We start from the raw sequence: 16,155 nt of genomic DNA, 5'->3' as shown, positions 1-16,155 counted from the left end.
TTATAGTCTGAATAGAAGAAAGAAAATGAATAAAGGTAAATAAACAGAGTGCCAGAGAAATGTGGGGCACTGTTGAGTGTCTAACATAGGTAAGATAGGAGTACTGGGAAGAAAGGAAACAGAAGGGGGCAGAAAAAATATTCAAAGAATTAATGACTGAAATTCCCCCCAATTTAATGAAAAACGTGAATCTACACAGCAAAGAAGCTGAATGAACTCTAAGTAGGATAAATTCAAATAGATACACATCCATACCCATTTAAATAAAACTGTTGGAAGCCAAAGATAAAGAAGAAATCTTGAAAGCAGCAAGAGGAAAATGACTTGTCACATACTGCGGTGCTGCTGTGAGATTAACAGTTGATGTTTCGTCAGAACAGTGGAGGCCAGGGGCAGCAAGACAACATTCGATGTGCTGGAACACAAGGAGTGTCAGCCATGATCCCTCTATCTGACAGTGCTGTCTTTTAAAAGTCAGGGTCAAATAAAGACATTCCCAGGTAAACTCAAACAGAGTTCACGGCTAGGATACCTGCCTAGTAGTTGTAAGAACTACTCACTGCTTTTATCCTTCATGCTGAAAGGAAGTGACAGCAGACAGTAATTTGAATCTATGTGAAAAAACAAAGTGCTCCAGTAAAGGTAATTATGTAGGTAATGATAACAGACAACATAATTACCCATTTCTTTTTCTTTTTTTCTTAGCTGATTTAAAACACAATTGCATAAAACAATATCTATAAAATTGTATTGTTGGGCCTATAATGTATAGAATTGTGATATATTTGACAATAAACCACAAATGAATGAAGCTATATTGGAGAAAGGAAATGACACCAGATGGTAACTTGAATCTGCAAGAAGAAATGAAGAGAGACAGAAATGGTAAATAATAAGCTTAATTAAAAAAAAAAACAACTCCATAAATATATTTGAGCTCTCCTTCTCTTTTCTTCTTAACAAGACATGTTTTTTAAATTTTTTTCTTTGAAGATTTAATTAATTCATTTATTTTTGAGAGAGAGAGAGAGTAGGAGGAGAAGAGGGAGAAAGAGAATCTTAAGCAAACTGGACTGGACTTCACGATCCTGAGATCATGACCTGAGCTGAAATCAGGAGTGGGATGCTTAAACCAACTGGGTTACCCAGGTGCCCCCAGTAGACATATGTTTTCAAAAAGCAATCATTAGGAGAAGGGGGGGTGGGGTTATGGACATTAGGGAGGGTATTTGCTATGGTGAGTGCTGTGAAGTATGTAAACCTGGCGATTCACAGACCTGTACCCCTGGGGAAAAAATATATTGTATGTTTATTAAAAATTAAAATTAAATTTAAAAAAATCACACAAAAAAGCAATCTTTATAACACAGTATTGTTGAGTTTGTAACATTTACAGACATAATGTGGATAAGAATAACAAAATAAGGAGGAAGGGGTGAGAGCTATGTAAGTAAAGTTTCTGTATCTTACAGGAATTGAGTGAGTATAAATATGAAGTATATTTTGATAAGATGTATCTTGTAAGACCTAGAGCAACCACTAAGAAAGTAGCTCAAAAATATAGTAAAGAATCATTAAAGGAATGGAATTAGTATGCTAGGAAATATTCATTTAAGATGAAAGGAGATATTAAATAAGGAAAGAGGAGCAAAATAGAGGAACTGTGTGAGTACCATTATGTGGGCATCCTGTGATACGATCTTTCAAGACTCAGTAGTCCAACAGGTTTCAGATTCTATAACTTTCCTTATTCAGACTCATTTTCTCCCTCAAAGTATTACTCTATTCATGGTGCTCCTTATGTTTGAAATTTTTTAAGCAAATTAATAAGAATCCTGGAATGATGTAATGAATTTTTTTTCAGCTGATTCTTATATTAAATTTTCTGCTTCATCACACTCCCCTTAAAAAATACTAGGCTGATCATAGAACATATTCATGGAAATGCTCGCAAAGGTACGCATCGAGATGCACACTTTTTTGCACCACTAGCTGTTTAACTACATACTCATATGAAACTTATTCTCTGATACTACCAATATTGACCTAAAGATGCATTTATTTATACATGTGCTCTGGCACTAGACATATCCGAAGGGATAAAAGTGACCATTACTTTTGGATTGTATTTAAGTTGAATACATCCTAACAACCATTTCATGACTCGCTGAACAATCTCTTTTAAAAAGGAGTGTGCAGGGGCACCTGGGTGGCTCAGTGGATTACAGCCTCTGCCTTCGGCTCAGGTCATGATCTCAGGGTCTTGGGATTGAGCCCCGCATCAGGCTCTCTGCTCAGCAGGGAGCCTGCTTCCCCCCTCTCTCTGCCTGCTTCTCTGCCTACTTGTGATCTCTGTCTGTCAAATAAATAAATAAAAATCTTAAAAAAAGGAGTGTGCATATGTGTGGGTGTGTATAGTAGAAGGTACATAGTAATAATGATAGTGTTCATAATTATGCCAACATAAAGCATTATGCATATTTATATAACATATAAATATAACATATTTAGAAATGTATTATCTATATTCATATAATTTTCTATGTTCGTAAATAATGTATCATTTTAAATAATAACATGTATGTGTCACACACACACCCACACACACGCGAACACCACACTCTACCATGAGTCACTATGGCTATTCTTTCAGCGCTTAGAAACATGGGTTTGCTCCTGGCATAGCCCTCTGACAATTTGGCAGAATAGTTAAGGATATAGCCACAAGAATCAGCCTGACTCTACCACTTGTTAGCGTGTGACCTGGTGTCCTACAAAATCTAATACTGATACATCTTCTTTGTGGTGTTCTTGTAAGCATCCAATGTCTTAATGCATGTAAAGTTCTAGAAAGCACCAGGCAAACAGGAAGTGCTCAATAAATTTTAGTTCTCATTTTTAATCTTCTTTGACTCTAGTCTTCCAGGAGATAGTTTCTTTCACATCTGGAGCATGTGTTAAATTGAGATTATGTTTCCCATCTAAGAATACATTTTCATAATATGTCTTTTATTGTGTTAGTGTCTGCAACTGTTACACCTTTATTTGTGATCTTTATAGAGTTTGCAGATGGTAATGTACGGCAATGATCATGTCTTGGGTATTACTCAGGTGATGGTTGCTTCTCAGGAATGAGCAGGTGTATTTATATTGGCTTTTCATGACCTTTTGTGTGTTAATAGGACAGTGATATGATGATGACATAGACTATCTTGAATACCTTCCATGTGGTTGGCCTGGTCTCTTCCCCTTCTGATTTCTTTCATACAAGAGGGCAGAAAATGTTTGTCTCTTTTGTGCTCTGTTATAGGCACAACACCAAAAAGAATGCCTGGTGCACAATATCAGAAATGAATCCTTCATGGTATTGCTCGATCTAAAACCATTCACTTACGTCCCAGTATCTACCCAAGTCCATTGATTTTATTGTAATCTCAAAAACTGTTGTATAAGTACTCATCAAAATATGCTTAGTGCTTCTGTTAAACTGAATAGCTTGTTTTTGTTTGAATATTCCCTTTCTTGACGAATCTGATACCATCACCTCTTTCATTACAAACTAAGAGCATCTCGAACTCTACCCCCACTTCTCTATTCACTTGCCGCAGTCTCTCTCCTCTGAGTGCCCCTGGCTTTACTGATGTATATATTTCCTGGGTCATTTAACCATTTTCTTTTAAATTTTTTAATTTTTTTATAAACATATAATGTATTATTAGCCCCACGGGTACAGGTCTGTGAATCCCCAGGTGTACACACTTCACAGCACTCACCATAGCACATACCCCCCGCCCCCTGGCAACCCTCAATTTGTTTTGTGAGATTAAGAGTCTCTTATGATTTGTCTCCCTCCCAATCCCATCTTGTTTCATTTATTCTTTTCCTACCCCCTCATTTAACCATTTTTATATTCTAGTACGGTTACTTGCACATGCCATATCCCCCTTCCCAGCAAGGACCTTTTCTGTTTCACTTTTAAACCCTCCATAGTACGTGTAGGTAGGTAGTAACTATTTGGCAACAGCAAATATTTAATGAGGGCCTACTCAGGGCCAGATACTGAGCCCAGTGGCAGGTTGGTGTCATAGGCATTTAAGTGATTTTCTCTTCCTGTGTTCTCTAAAAATATTTGCTAAATGAACAATTGAACATATTCACATTTTGAGCAGCATGGTGGTATAAACAGACCTTGGCTTTGTACTGGACATACTGGCTTAAAATCCAGGATGTCTGACTTTGAGATGTTAACATCTGCCTCCGGGAGCCTTGGTTTTCTGTTTGAAGTAGAATAGTAGATCCACACTGTAACACAAAGTAAGTTAACACAATGGGGTAGAGTGGGGGCGCTCCTGGCCAAAGTGATTGGGCTAGAGAAGGCATCAAACAAAAGCAAGTTTCTTCCTTCCTCAGACAAGCACTATTTGAATAAAAGCAGAATTACTGGGGTATCATCTTTTTGTGTTGGTGGTTCTAGCTCTGTTTCTGTAGATCCTCTTTGAATGACTCAAACAAACTCATACAGTGCCTGGCCACTTAGGGCTGTATGGGGAGCAGGCCAGGCTGCCGCTCTTTCCATCTTCTAGAAGTTCTGACAGTTTGTTGTGGTGGTTCTAGATTGCTGCTTTCCTCCTGTTCTTTATGAAATACTTTCAGGAAGCTAAGTTTTGTTTCATGCATTTTTTGTTTTGTCTATGGCACATGGAATGAAATCACTACTATTTGTGGGGAGCACTTTCACGTTTACAAAACATCTTCACATCCATTATTTCATTTGGCACACTTGATAAGTCTATGAGGATGGTGGGTCAGGGAACTGTGCCATTGTATGCCTTGTAACGGCAAACAAGGAAATAGGCCCTCAAAATTTCAGTGGTCTTCCCAAGGTCCCATAGCTTGAAAGTGGTGGCACTGGAGGTCTATCCAACATGAATCACCTGGGTACAAGTTCCGTGCCCTCTCTACCCTACCATCCTCACCCTGGAAGTCAAGGGAACCTTTGGTATCCTTCATCCTGATAATCTCCTCCATTCTTCTTTGCAGAGGCGTCTATCTTGAGCTACGATGGCAGCATGTACATGAAGATCATCATGCCCATGGTCATGCACACCGAGGCAGAGGATGTCTCCTTCCGCTTCATGTCCCAGCGAGCTTATGGGCTGCTGGTGGCTACTACCTCCAGGGACTCTGCGGACACCCTGCGTTTGGAGCTGGATGGGGGGCGTGTCAAGCTCATGGTTAACTTAGGTATCGTATGAAGTACCCTCCGCCACTTTGTTTGGGCTTGTCTTCCCTTTCTTTTCTGATTTTCATTGGTTTGATTGAATTCTTTGTTTGTTTCTTAAAAGTTAGCTGCTCACCTCTTGTTTAATAGACCAAGGATAAAACCCAACGGCAACAAACACCTTCTTCTTGTTTCTGCATGAGGTTTTGATGTCAATTTCTGGTTTCTGACAGTGGTGGTTTTTTGTTTTTGATTTTGTTTTTGGTTTTGGTTCTTTTTTTTTTTTTTTTTAACTAGATTATTTATTTCTTAAGTTTCCTTTCTTGGTTTTTTGGAACCGTTTAGCTTTGTGTAAAACACGCTACTTTGGTCCATCTTTTGATCAATCACATTGCCATTCAGTCTGACTCCTTGGTCACCACTCAAAACAGTCAAAGCCGAGGGCAGAGATAAGACATCAAATGGAGGCAAAACGACATTGGGGTTGGAGAGAACTAAGCTTTGTGAGGAGGATGAAAAGTGCATCGTTTCTTTCTCCACAAACGGGGAGTTCGGGGGGCACTGCTATTACCTTATGCTTTCTCCTCGTGGGGAGGACGAGTCAGATTGTTACTGTTGTCCTATTGGAGAAATAAATCTCTAAGTTTATAGAGTCTCTGACATGTGGAAGGAGAATGTGCTTCCTGATATGATCCGCTTCTTCCTTCCTGACATTCTTCCCCGTCGTCTAGCAGCCCCTTTTATCCAGATTGCCATGTCGCACTGTCACTCACCTGCTCCTCCGTCCTTGGTACTGAAAAATTATGACAATTTCAAATTCGTAGCTTTATTTGGGAGAAGATCTGTTCTTCTACTATAATTACCTGTAATAGATACTTTGGAAACTCCCCTCCTGGTGGCATCACATTTGCTCCTGCTGCTGACCTTGACTGATTTCTAACTGATCTTCTTTGAAGGATGGGGAACCTCTTGATTTCTGGAAGGAAAGAAACCAACCTCATTTCTACCTGGTAGAAAGTCATTGCCCTGTGTCAATAGGATGAGTGGTATGGCTGAGTCTAAGCTTCCTAAGCCAGGGATTTTGAGGGGTATATAGTGTATGTTTGGGTACAGAGCCCCTTTATAAAGACTCCAGTGGAATGGCTTGTCAGAGGCATGGGGAAGACATGTACTAGACTGTACTAGACATGTACTAGACAACTGTACTAGATACAAGACCACAGTAAACTTTAGCTGGCCTAGTGGGAAGGTGGAGTTTGGAATCCACACCAGTCTTACCTGCTGTCAGGTCGACTGGTCGCACTTGGAAAATGCCTACACTACGATCCTGAAAATCTCTAGGACGCAGAGGACTGTTTTGAGCAGTGGCTTCACTTATGTCTTTTTTTTTCTTCCAATTTGTAGCTTTTACAACACTCTGCCCTTTTTCTTGTCCAACCTCATTTGATTTCTGTTGTCAGTGTGTCTGTTGGTTTTTCTTTGGTGTGTGTATGTGTGTGTTTGGTTATTTCGAGTTTTGTTTTTTCTCTTTGCTGAATCTTTGTGTTCTTGAGTTTTCAGTCCTTCTCACCATCAGCCATGGTAAATCAAAAGATGGTATTCAACCCTTCAAAGGCCCAAAGCCTGCGGCCCGCATAGCAAACAGCCTTGAGAACAGAGCGTACTGAACAGCCTGCAGGGGCTGGCATACCCCCATCCCTCCCGCCTTCCCTCCCCTGCACGGTGCTCCCCACCTCCCACAAACCAACCAGACAGTGTGTATAACCTAAAACCAACAACCAGTAGCTGATCGTTTAGTTCCCTCAAAAAGAGCAGGAGAAATTTAAAAATTAAATAAAAACAAATAAACAACAAAATGAACATAACATCCTAAATAGTTCCCAGAAAAAGATGAAGACAATTTTTAACTCTACGTCTATTTCAGAGTAAGAGAGAAGCACATATATAAGCATGATTAGCCCCTTGGCGTCCCGGGGAAATGTATACTGTCGCTAAACAGAAAACAGGTTTTCCTTCTTAGACATTGTTTTCTAAAATGAGAAAGCCGATGGTGTTAGGTCTCATATCTCAGAAGGAGATACAAGTGGGGGAAGATAAAAAGGGATGAGGAAGGAGATGGACAGATTCTCTCTCTTACACATGCAGTTAGTAAGAATTCCCATGTGTATTCCTAGAAACATTTTTTTCTCTTTGCCCCAAATCTGGGAGAAATACCTCTCAAAAAGACTACATTTGCCTCTTGATTCCTTCTAGCATATACTCAGTCTAGTTCCTCCAAAGCTGAGATATCTTAGGCACAACGGAGTTGGAGAGCCCTGCGCTTTTCAGAGGCAATAGTGACTTCTTTTTTTCCCTGAAGCGTGTGGTTCACCAGAATGACTGGTTTGAATTTATTTAAATTACTTTCAAACCTAACCTGGAAAACTGAACTGAAATTCCCTGTGCTTATGTATACAAAACTCTTTATGCTCATGCTTTGTTTAAAGGTTCTCTTTCCCTTCCCTCACCAAAATATACCCCTGTGTGAATATTTTCTCCCAGTATGAGTTCGTATTTCCCTTTCCTTCCTTAGAGAAGAAAACATCTCTAAGGAGGGTTTGCATACACACTTACTCCAAAAGAACTAATTCCAGGTGATAATTTTGTTCACCATTTCAATTGTGTCTCCTTTCCAGCCTATGCACAAATGATACTACAGTTTATTTCAAATTGGACATGCATATATGCTCATGATGTAAAGTCTAGTATGTATTTCTCTGATGTAATGTATCCATCTCCTAAATGTCCAGAAGACTAGGCTTTCCCAACGGCCTTGCTCTCTGAAGACAACTGGGTGTAGTAAGAGCTGGTGTCAGAAAGATGCTACAACACACAGCCCGTTTTTGAAATCTTTTGATCCCTTACAATTAAAAATACAATAATAACATTTTATGATTATAGTAAATTGAAAGATTTAAAAACCTTATTTCAGTCAGCCAGTAATCTTGGGAGATAAGCCAGGGAAGTGTTTTTATGCTTTCTTTTACATATGTGAGACAAAGAAAGAAATATAGGACTTTTTAAAGCTAGCATAAAAAGTCCATAGTGGAGCTGAGACTAGAACCCGGGTTTCTAAAATGCTAAATCAACGTGGGTTATCTCTTTTCTCCACAGGTCAATCCTGTGTGGCTCAATGATGTGGCAGTCTTGATGACTTCTAACTGCTTTCATGATGTTTACTTTTTAAACATGCCCAGAGGGAGTCTTTTTTCCGTAGTGCCTGGTTTGAATTAAGCCATAGAGCTGAAAAGTCAGTCAGCATTGGCATCTGCTCATGGCCCTTTGAAATCCTCAGCAGAATGCCAGCAAGCCTTCTTCAATGGCGGAGGCCCATAGGGAGTATCATGCAGTTTGGACAATGGCATTCAAATTCTCCAGATGCTCTGTCTCTGGTGATGCAGGCTTGCTGATGACTGTTTACAGTGTGCACTGTTGAACACATACAAGTCCTAGAAACTTTTGCCTCTTCCATGCTCTCCACCCAAAGCTTACTCATCTAGAAAATAATAACCTCTCACTTACTAAAATAAAACAAAAAAACATCTAAATGAAACAAGATAAAAAACACAGGCATATACAGACAAGCAGACACCCCTCGGGTACCTTGCCGAGGGTAAGGCACAGATTGACCGGTGGTGGCTACTCAAGGTAGATCTAAAGGAAGTTGCTTTCCCAGCCCAATTCCCTGGATTCACTTTTCATGAAAAAATACAACCTCATTATCAAGACTGCCATCTCTGAGCCTATGAGCAAGGCACTGGGATGGATTTTTTTCCCTTGATATACTTATTCTTCAGGTAAAGTGTCCAAATAATCTGTCACTTCTTGGCTTAATCAGTTGTCCACCCTCTGGAAAGCTCCAAGTCCTCACATTGGTTCAGAGACATCTTTCAGTTCATGGAACCATTTGAGTGAATCTAGTACCTTTCTCTAGACTGGGTCCTCCTCTCAAAACAAAATCCTCAGGGTGCCTGGGTGGCTCAGTCCATGAGGCATCTGCCTTCTGCTCAGGTCATGATCTCAGAGTCCTGGAATCCAGCTCTGCGTTGGGCTCCCTGTTCGGTAGGAAGCCTGCTTCTCCTTCTCCCTCCACTCCTCCCCCACCCTTGTGCTCTCTCCCAGATCAATCAATAAATAAAACCTTAAAAAAATAAAATAAAAACTAAAAATAAAATCCTCAACAGCATAGAAACAAAAGAAGACAGCCCTCTCTCGTTGACGGTTCTCAGATTTGTGGCTTTAGGCCCACTCTTCCTCTTCCCTTCTCTCTTAAGCATGGCCATACACCTGTTTCCCCTGTCTCCTGAGTACATCAGGAAGGGGCATTTCTCCAGCTTTGGCTGATGGCAGGTGCTGCTGGTAGCGGAAGCCCCACCCCCTCCTCCCTCCTTGCCCTCCCCACTTCCCAGTCCTCACTGGGGGCATGGCCTCCTCTGTTTGGTGATCGTACCAGTTGCTCCAGGGCTGTTTGCTCCCACTTTTCTGTTGCGGTTGACGACACATGACAAACCTAACCACACGAAACCAAACCCAGATTTTTTTCAAGAGATGTTCTTCTGGGGAACAACTAAGCGTCCCGCCTCCTCCCTCAGAATGATTGGGTGTTCTAGATTTCTCCTGTCTTGATTTCTATAATTTTATGCTGCCCTGTCCTTTGCCACTGGTTCCTCTTTCACTTGCTTCCTTAAAATGTTTTACTTTGGGAAATTCAAATGGTGGCCTTATCCTTGACAAGTCCTCCAAAACTACTGGGTCAGCCTTAGGCAGAAGAGCTCAGTTTCTCACTGTAATTTTTTCCTGTGACTTTTTTTTTTTCCTTTTCTTGTCTTATTTCTACTTTTTAGTATCCAACTTTAGACAAATTCTTATTGAAATGCCCACCATGATAAATCAAATTTAGTTTTAACGGGGCAAATTTGTAACAACTAATCTGAGATCTTTTTTAACCATTCTACCCAATCCCCTGCAAATAATCATTGACTCTACTCTAGACCTTTTGTGCTGAGTGTTCATGACTCTAAACAGATGTTAATAAAAGGATGGATACTCAGATCTCTGGCATAGGATAACGTGTTGGATTATCAGAACTAGAAAATTAGCCACCCTTTCTTGCCTCCCTTTCCCATTAAAAATAAAAAAAATTAAAAAATAAAAGAATTTTCTTCCCTCAAGATGCAGAATTACAGAGTGATGTAGGATGTCAAAGGTGCCCAAGACCTCCTCCCCATAAACCTGTCTCGCCTTCTCCTTGAATGCTGTAGGCACTTGATTTAGTCTGAGCATTCAGGCAGGAAGACGAAGATGGGCTTCATGAGTGGGTTGGTCTGGGAGCCTTTGAAACAGAGCAGAGAACCCAGTCCATCGTGGTAACATCATACAACTCCTTTGACCCACCACCCAACTCCACCTCTCTAAAATCTGGGATGGGTGTTTGTGCGGTTAGCTGTTTGCAAGTGGCCATTTTATGACAGGAAATGACCAGGTGGTATTAACCCTTTCCTTATCTCGAGGGAGAATGGCAAGTCTGCCTATATAAATTTCTATAGCATCTGGGGCCTGAGCAAAGAAAAGGGTGGAGGGAGTTTGTTTTCAGAAAAAGAGAAAGGGTTAAATACTGCACTGAGAAACTTCATGGACAGCTTTTTTTTGAAAAAAATAAACAGGGTGTCAGATTGGTGATATATCTTTGGAATACTAATACAAAAATTGTGTTGATGCTACTTTTAAAGACAATTTGGAGAAAATCATGATAGGGGGACATAGACTATAACCTGCATTTGATGGGGAAATTTTTGCATAATTTTCCAAGTCAAACAAAATTAATATTTCAAAGTTCAGGTGTGAAATCCTTTATATAAATGAGTAAGTTTTTTGAAAAAAAAAAAAAAAAAAAGGAACGGCATACTTGGTGTCTATTGTGGATATATATGTATACCAGTATATATCTCTATACATATGTGTATATATATATGTGTGTGTGTGTATATATATATGTATCCAACTTTACTAAATGATATACTGTACATATACACCCACCCTTAAACTTGTACATACCGTATATATATATAAAATGGCCACATTTCTTGCGTGTGTCTGTCCCCGGAAGGGTGGACTGATTGTTTTTGGATGTCTGCAGCTGTTACCTTGAAGGATGCAATTTCATCTTTCATTTATTTTTCCCCATCTAGACTGTATCAGGATAAACTGTAACTCCAGTAAGTTTTCCCTCAAGTTTCATTTTGTTCTTAAAGAAAAGAAAAACTGACTTTATTTTGTTTACTGTTTTATGAGCTGTTTTTTGTTTGAATTATTTTGTGTTCGGACTACGGAGTTGGGGGGAATGGGGGTTGACAAGAGGAAGGGCTGGGGTGAGGGTCACGGGGCCCGGGTGTGGCCCAGGGTGTGGTTTCTGAGTTGGGGTAGGTCCTCTCTTCTTTCCTTGCATTTGCTCTTTATGCAGAAAAGGAGGAAAGGGCACCTGGATAAAGAAACAACTTGAAAATGAATTGAAATGGTAATTTGTGGTTTGGGGGAAATGATCCTCAGGGGTGGACAGAAAGCAGTAGAGCAACCAGAATGCACTTCTCCACTACTGACAGCTTCAGAAAAGAAAAGCAAAGTTCATGACCCAGAAGGTGGCTGCCAACTCTGACATTTGTTTCCCAGAATTTATCGCTGTAGGGTTTTTTTCTTTTCCCCCTCAGAGGGTGGGAGCAAAGCATTGTTCTTGGTGATAATGCAACATTTTAACCAAAGGCTTGAGAAACATTCTGGCTCTTCTGAATGAAAAATTGCAGCCTATTATTTTTACTTTATCCCATTCAAACATTCTGATTCTTGAAGAAGGATGTTCAGGAAGTGCAGGCTGAATTGTACTCAAGTGTTTCTTTCTCTGCCTCAGAAATGAATATTAACTGGAGTCATGAGGTCAGGGAACCTGGAAGAGAAAGAGGAAGGATGGGGAGGAGGGAAAGAATAGGTCTAGTTGATAAAAGGAAAAAATATACTTTGAGCCTTATGGCATCTTATATTCGTTAAGATAATTAAATAACTAACTAGGGTAATTAGGGTAATTAGCTATAACAAACAATCCCAGCATTTCAGTGGCTCAACGGAAGACAGGTTTACTTCTCCTTCAGGCAAAATTCAGTGCCAGTGCCAGATCTCTTCAAGTAATTCAGGCATCTAGGATTCTTTCATGACCTTGGTCTACCATCTTGGAGTTCTTCACTTTCAGCCATATCCATAAGGAAGAAAGAGAGTGAGCTTGGATATAATGCAGTGTGTTTTTATTAACTTGCCTGGAAGTGATGGCCCAGTACATCACTTCTGCCGGTATTTTCTCAGACATGACTCCATCCAAAATGCAAAAGAAGCTGGGGATATGTTCCTTCTCTGGATCCAGGAAGACAAACTTGGATTGGTTGAGCGTCTAACGCACATGATTCTCAGTATTACCCCCTCTTTTTTGACTTCTTTTCTCATTCGGGCCTTTCAGTAGGAACAAATTCAGAAAAAGAAATAATCCAAGTTTTAGATTACATTTGCTTATTTATTCCATTATATTTTATAGGTGCTACTAGTTTAATCTTCTTTCTTGGGAGATTGATTATCAGGATGATAAATTAATAAAGTCCAAATCCACTTTTCTGGGGGCGGGGGAACATTCTATGTAAATTAACAGAAGAAAAGAAATGTAAAAAATCAATATAAACAACCACTTCCTGAAGTGGAGTGCTTTATGCTTGTCTTGGCATCATTTTCAGTTAATTTAAGCAATGTCCTATTTTGCTGTGTTTAAACATTCCTAATTAGCCAAAAATTTCTCACGATATTTAGATCATTAAAAGCCTAATTGAAACATCTTTTTTTTTCCTAAAGACTGGCATTTTCTCTTTCTTCAAGCAGCTTTATTGAGATATAATTTCCATACCACAGGTTCATCCACTGTAAGCTTACAATTCAGTGACTTTTATTAAATTTATAGGGTTGCCCAAATACCCCCACAATCACATTTTTAGAACTTTTCCATCACCCCATGCCTCCTCCCAAATTTTCCGCATGTCCCTTTGGAGTTCATCCCTGCTCTTACCCTTAGCCCTAGCCAACTGCCGGTTTGCTTTTATCTCTATAAATCTCTATTTTATCTCTATAAATTTTATTTCTATAAATCTTCCTTTTTCTGGACTTTTCATATAAATAGAATCATATGATATGTAGTTATTTGTGTTTGGCTTCTCAAAAATTATAGTACATTTATGGAAAGCCTGAAGGTGTAAAAATCTCATTCTAAGTTGAATCTAACATCTTCTGGCTTAGACACTCATTTGCAGAATAGAGAACTGAAGGAGTTGTTCAGTCGGGGTATCTGGACTTGCTTTCTGTGCCCTGTCCACACTTTATCTTGCAGTTAATTTCACATATTCTCTCTGATCAGCCATGAAAAGTCATCATTAGACAAGCTCCAGAATTCTTTATTCTAGGAAGGCAATGCCTCTTTCCCAGGACATAGATGCCAGCAGGTTTTCTAGACGTGATAAAAGATTTTCTACTCAGAACCACCAAAACCATCATTGAGAAGAAGTATGTCAGCAAAGATGTGTTTCCTGCTTTGATCACAGTATAATAAGAGTGTAACTAGTTTTAGTTCGATATTTAGGTAAAGAGCCAAGATTGGATTTTGGAAATCAATTTTGAATTCTTAAGATAAACCTTTAACATACTGAGGAAGATAATTTTGGGGAGAGCATCAGAGAAAGAATACATAGTGCCCGCTAATTGAACAGTGATTGAATAGAAACCAAGGAAAACAAAACAAAGCAGGAGTCCTTTACTCTAACATCTTGAGTGCTGAGGTATATAGATGTGCACCCAGGGGAATGGAGAGTCACAAAATGAAAGTGACACATTTTCTTGAAGTTGATTTTAATTGTTGATTTGGAGTAAAAACTTGAATTGAGACCAAAGAGATATATTATGCAGAAGAATGCACGTCAGTGTGAATCTTATTTAGCTTATGAATCTTAGGTTTTAAGAAAAACTAAGAATTCAAAGACATGTCATTTTTATCATGTATCTTCCTTTTTCCATGCCTGGCATTACTGGTGCTTGGGTAGAAAATTTCAAGAAGGTTAGGCAACTAAAATAGATCCAGGTAATCAGAATTTCTCAGACCTCTCTCCTTGCAGACTAGATGTCCAAGTCCATAGTTCAGTCTGTTCTGGCATCTCAAGCTGTTTCTCTAATAGGTGAACAGATCCTTCCTCTTACTCAGTTTTTGTGATGAGATTGAGTTGTAGCCTGAGTTTGAAAGGGAGGGATTTTCCTCTTACATCTCAGGTGTCATTTCAATAGAAGTCAGAGGATGTTATTACTCACATTTCAGAACAGAGCTGCTTTTTTTTCTCTTGAAGGGACATACTGAATTAAGCTTTAACCACATTTGAATTTAAGTTCATGTACTTTTCTGGTAATCCTTTTTTAGAACGCCAGTCTTCTGGAAAGTCAGGTAAAATACAGAATGACATCATCTATGTTTTTCCTCTTTGTCTGCGGCAAAATGTTTGGGGAAATGGCTGTTTTTAAGGGTTTGTGTGACTCCTTGGGGAAAAGAACATGAAAAAGAAGGGTGGCCTTCTAGTGTAAGGAGAAGACAACTGGTCATAGTAGAGGACAGTGATCTTGAGATGAAAGTCTCTCTCTTTTGGCCTTTGTTGTCTGGTCCTTCTGTCAGTGACTCTGGCCCAGATTTGTGCTACTTGTTTCCAAGAAGAGAGGAACAGGTTTTGTTTTGTTTTGTTTTGTTTTGAATCAGCTTCTTTGCCTTCCTTCCTCTCTTTCTCTTTTCCAATGCTTTGTTTCTCCCCATAATATCTACGATATACTTACCATTACTCATTCTCAATCCTGCTACCCCAGCTTTCCAAATCTTCCAAGAATACTACACATAAATTCTTCTCTGGCTTCTATTCCCAGACATATATTAGAGAGTGTACAAATCGAGGCCTTAGGTCGAAATTGGGATGTTGCTGGATTTGATTCACTTGGCAGAAATCTTCAAAAACATATAACCGGGACATTCCCAGCTTAGGATTTACTTTTAAATTGCAAAAGGTCAACAGAGTTGGCAGTCATCATGGTGACTGAACTACACGGTGGCCTGATATCTATTCTGTATTACTGCTAAAGAAAACAGGGCTACTTTCTGGGGAATTTTGGAGAGAATCCCCTGTTCCTATGGTTCCAGTTCCATGAGGCTGGCGGTTCCTAAGAAGTGTGCGGTTCTGAAAACAGGTATGGACTTCTTATTGGTCTCATGGACGCTTACTCAAATCAAAGTGTGGAAGAAGGTTTGTTGTTTTCCAGCTAGTTTCATTTTGACTCTGCCCTTCGTTTTCCTGGCCCCTCCTTTATTCTCTCCCTTTCAGGCCGTGTGCAGCATAGTTTGCATGAATATAGTATAGTCATATTAATGACATATGCAGATGGCGTGAATGAATATAATGAAATACATAAAAATAAATATCAATTTCATCCTTTTGTTTTTTTTAGCCTTTCCCTTCTCTGAAAGGCTAATTCCTCTGTGTAGGGTTATTTTCTCAATCTTTCTAAAAAGAGGTGTGTATATCATAAGGAAATTGTGAGTTTGTGTACATGCCTAATTATTTAGGCAGACGTAGAACCCCCCACCCCCAATTACGTTGAGCTTGAAGTCTCAACTTTATCTGTAACAAAGTTCATTTTCCTTTCCTTCTTAGCTATAAAGGAGAAAAGAAATAGGGTGGCATACAAAAATATACTGACCCTGTAGTCCCTTGAGTGAGAGAACGGCTTTGGTAATCCTGTCCCCTTCCGTTGACTGTTATCTTTGAATAATCATAGACACATACAATTAT

The 16,155-nt window shown here is 39.4% G+C and overlaps 1 protein-coding gene across 26 annotated transcripts in view; it reads left to right on the top strand.

Moving 5' to 3' along the window:
* NRXN3 (neurexin 3) overlaps window positions 1-16,155 on the top strand; it is a 1,565,929-nt gene that overhangs the window by 595,571 nt on the left and 954,203 nt on the right. For 16 of the 26 annotated variants that reach the window (XM_045074588.1, XM_045074595.1, XM_004739148.3 and 13 more), the window contains 2 exons: window positions 5,041-5,244; window positions 11,449-11,475. In XM_045074588.1, the coding sequence (XP_044930523.1) occupies window positions 5,041-5,244; window positions 11,449-11,475 (231 nt within the window). The remainder of the gene's footprint in view (window positions 1-5,040; window positions 5,245-11,448; window positions 11,476-16,155) is intronic. The other 10 variants (XM_045074603.1, XM_045074593.1, XM_045074604.1 and 7 more) reach the window with 1 other exon arrangement.

This window comes from Mustela putorius, unplaced genomic scaffold (genome assembly GCF_011764305.1).
Source record: "Mustela putorius furo isolate JIRA1106 unplaced genomic scaffold, ASM1176430v1.1 tig00000129_pilon_pilon_pilon, whole genome shotgun sequence".
In the NCBI taxonomy this organism is placed as follows: domain Eukaryota; kingdom Metazoa; phylum Chordata; class Mammalia; order Carnivora; family Mustelidae; genus Mustela; species Mustela putorius.
This window is presented reverse-complemented; position numbering and strand designations above follow the sequence as displayed.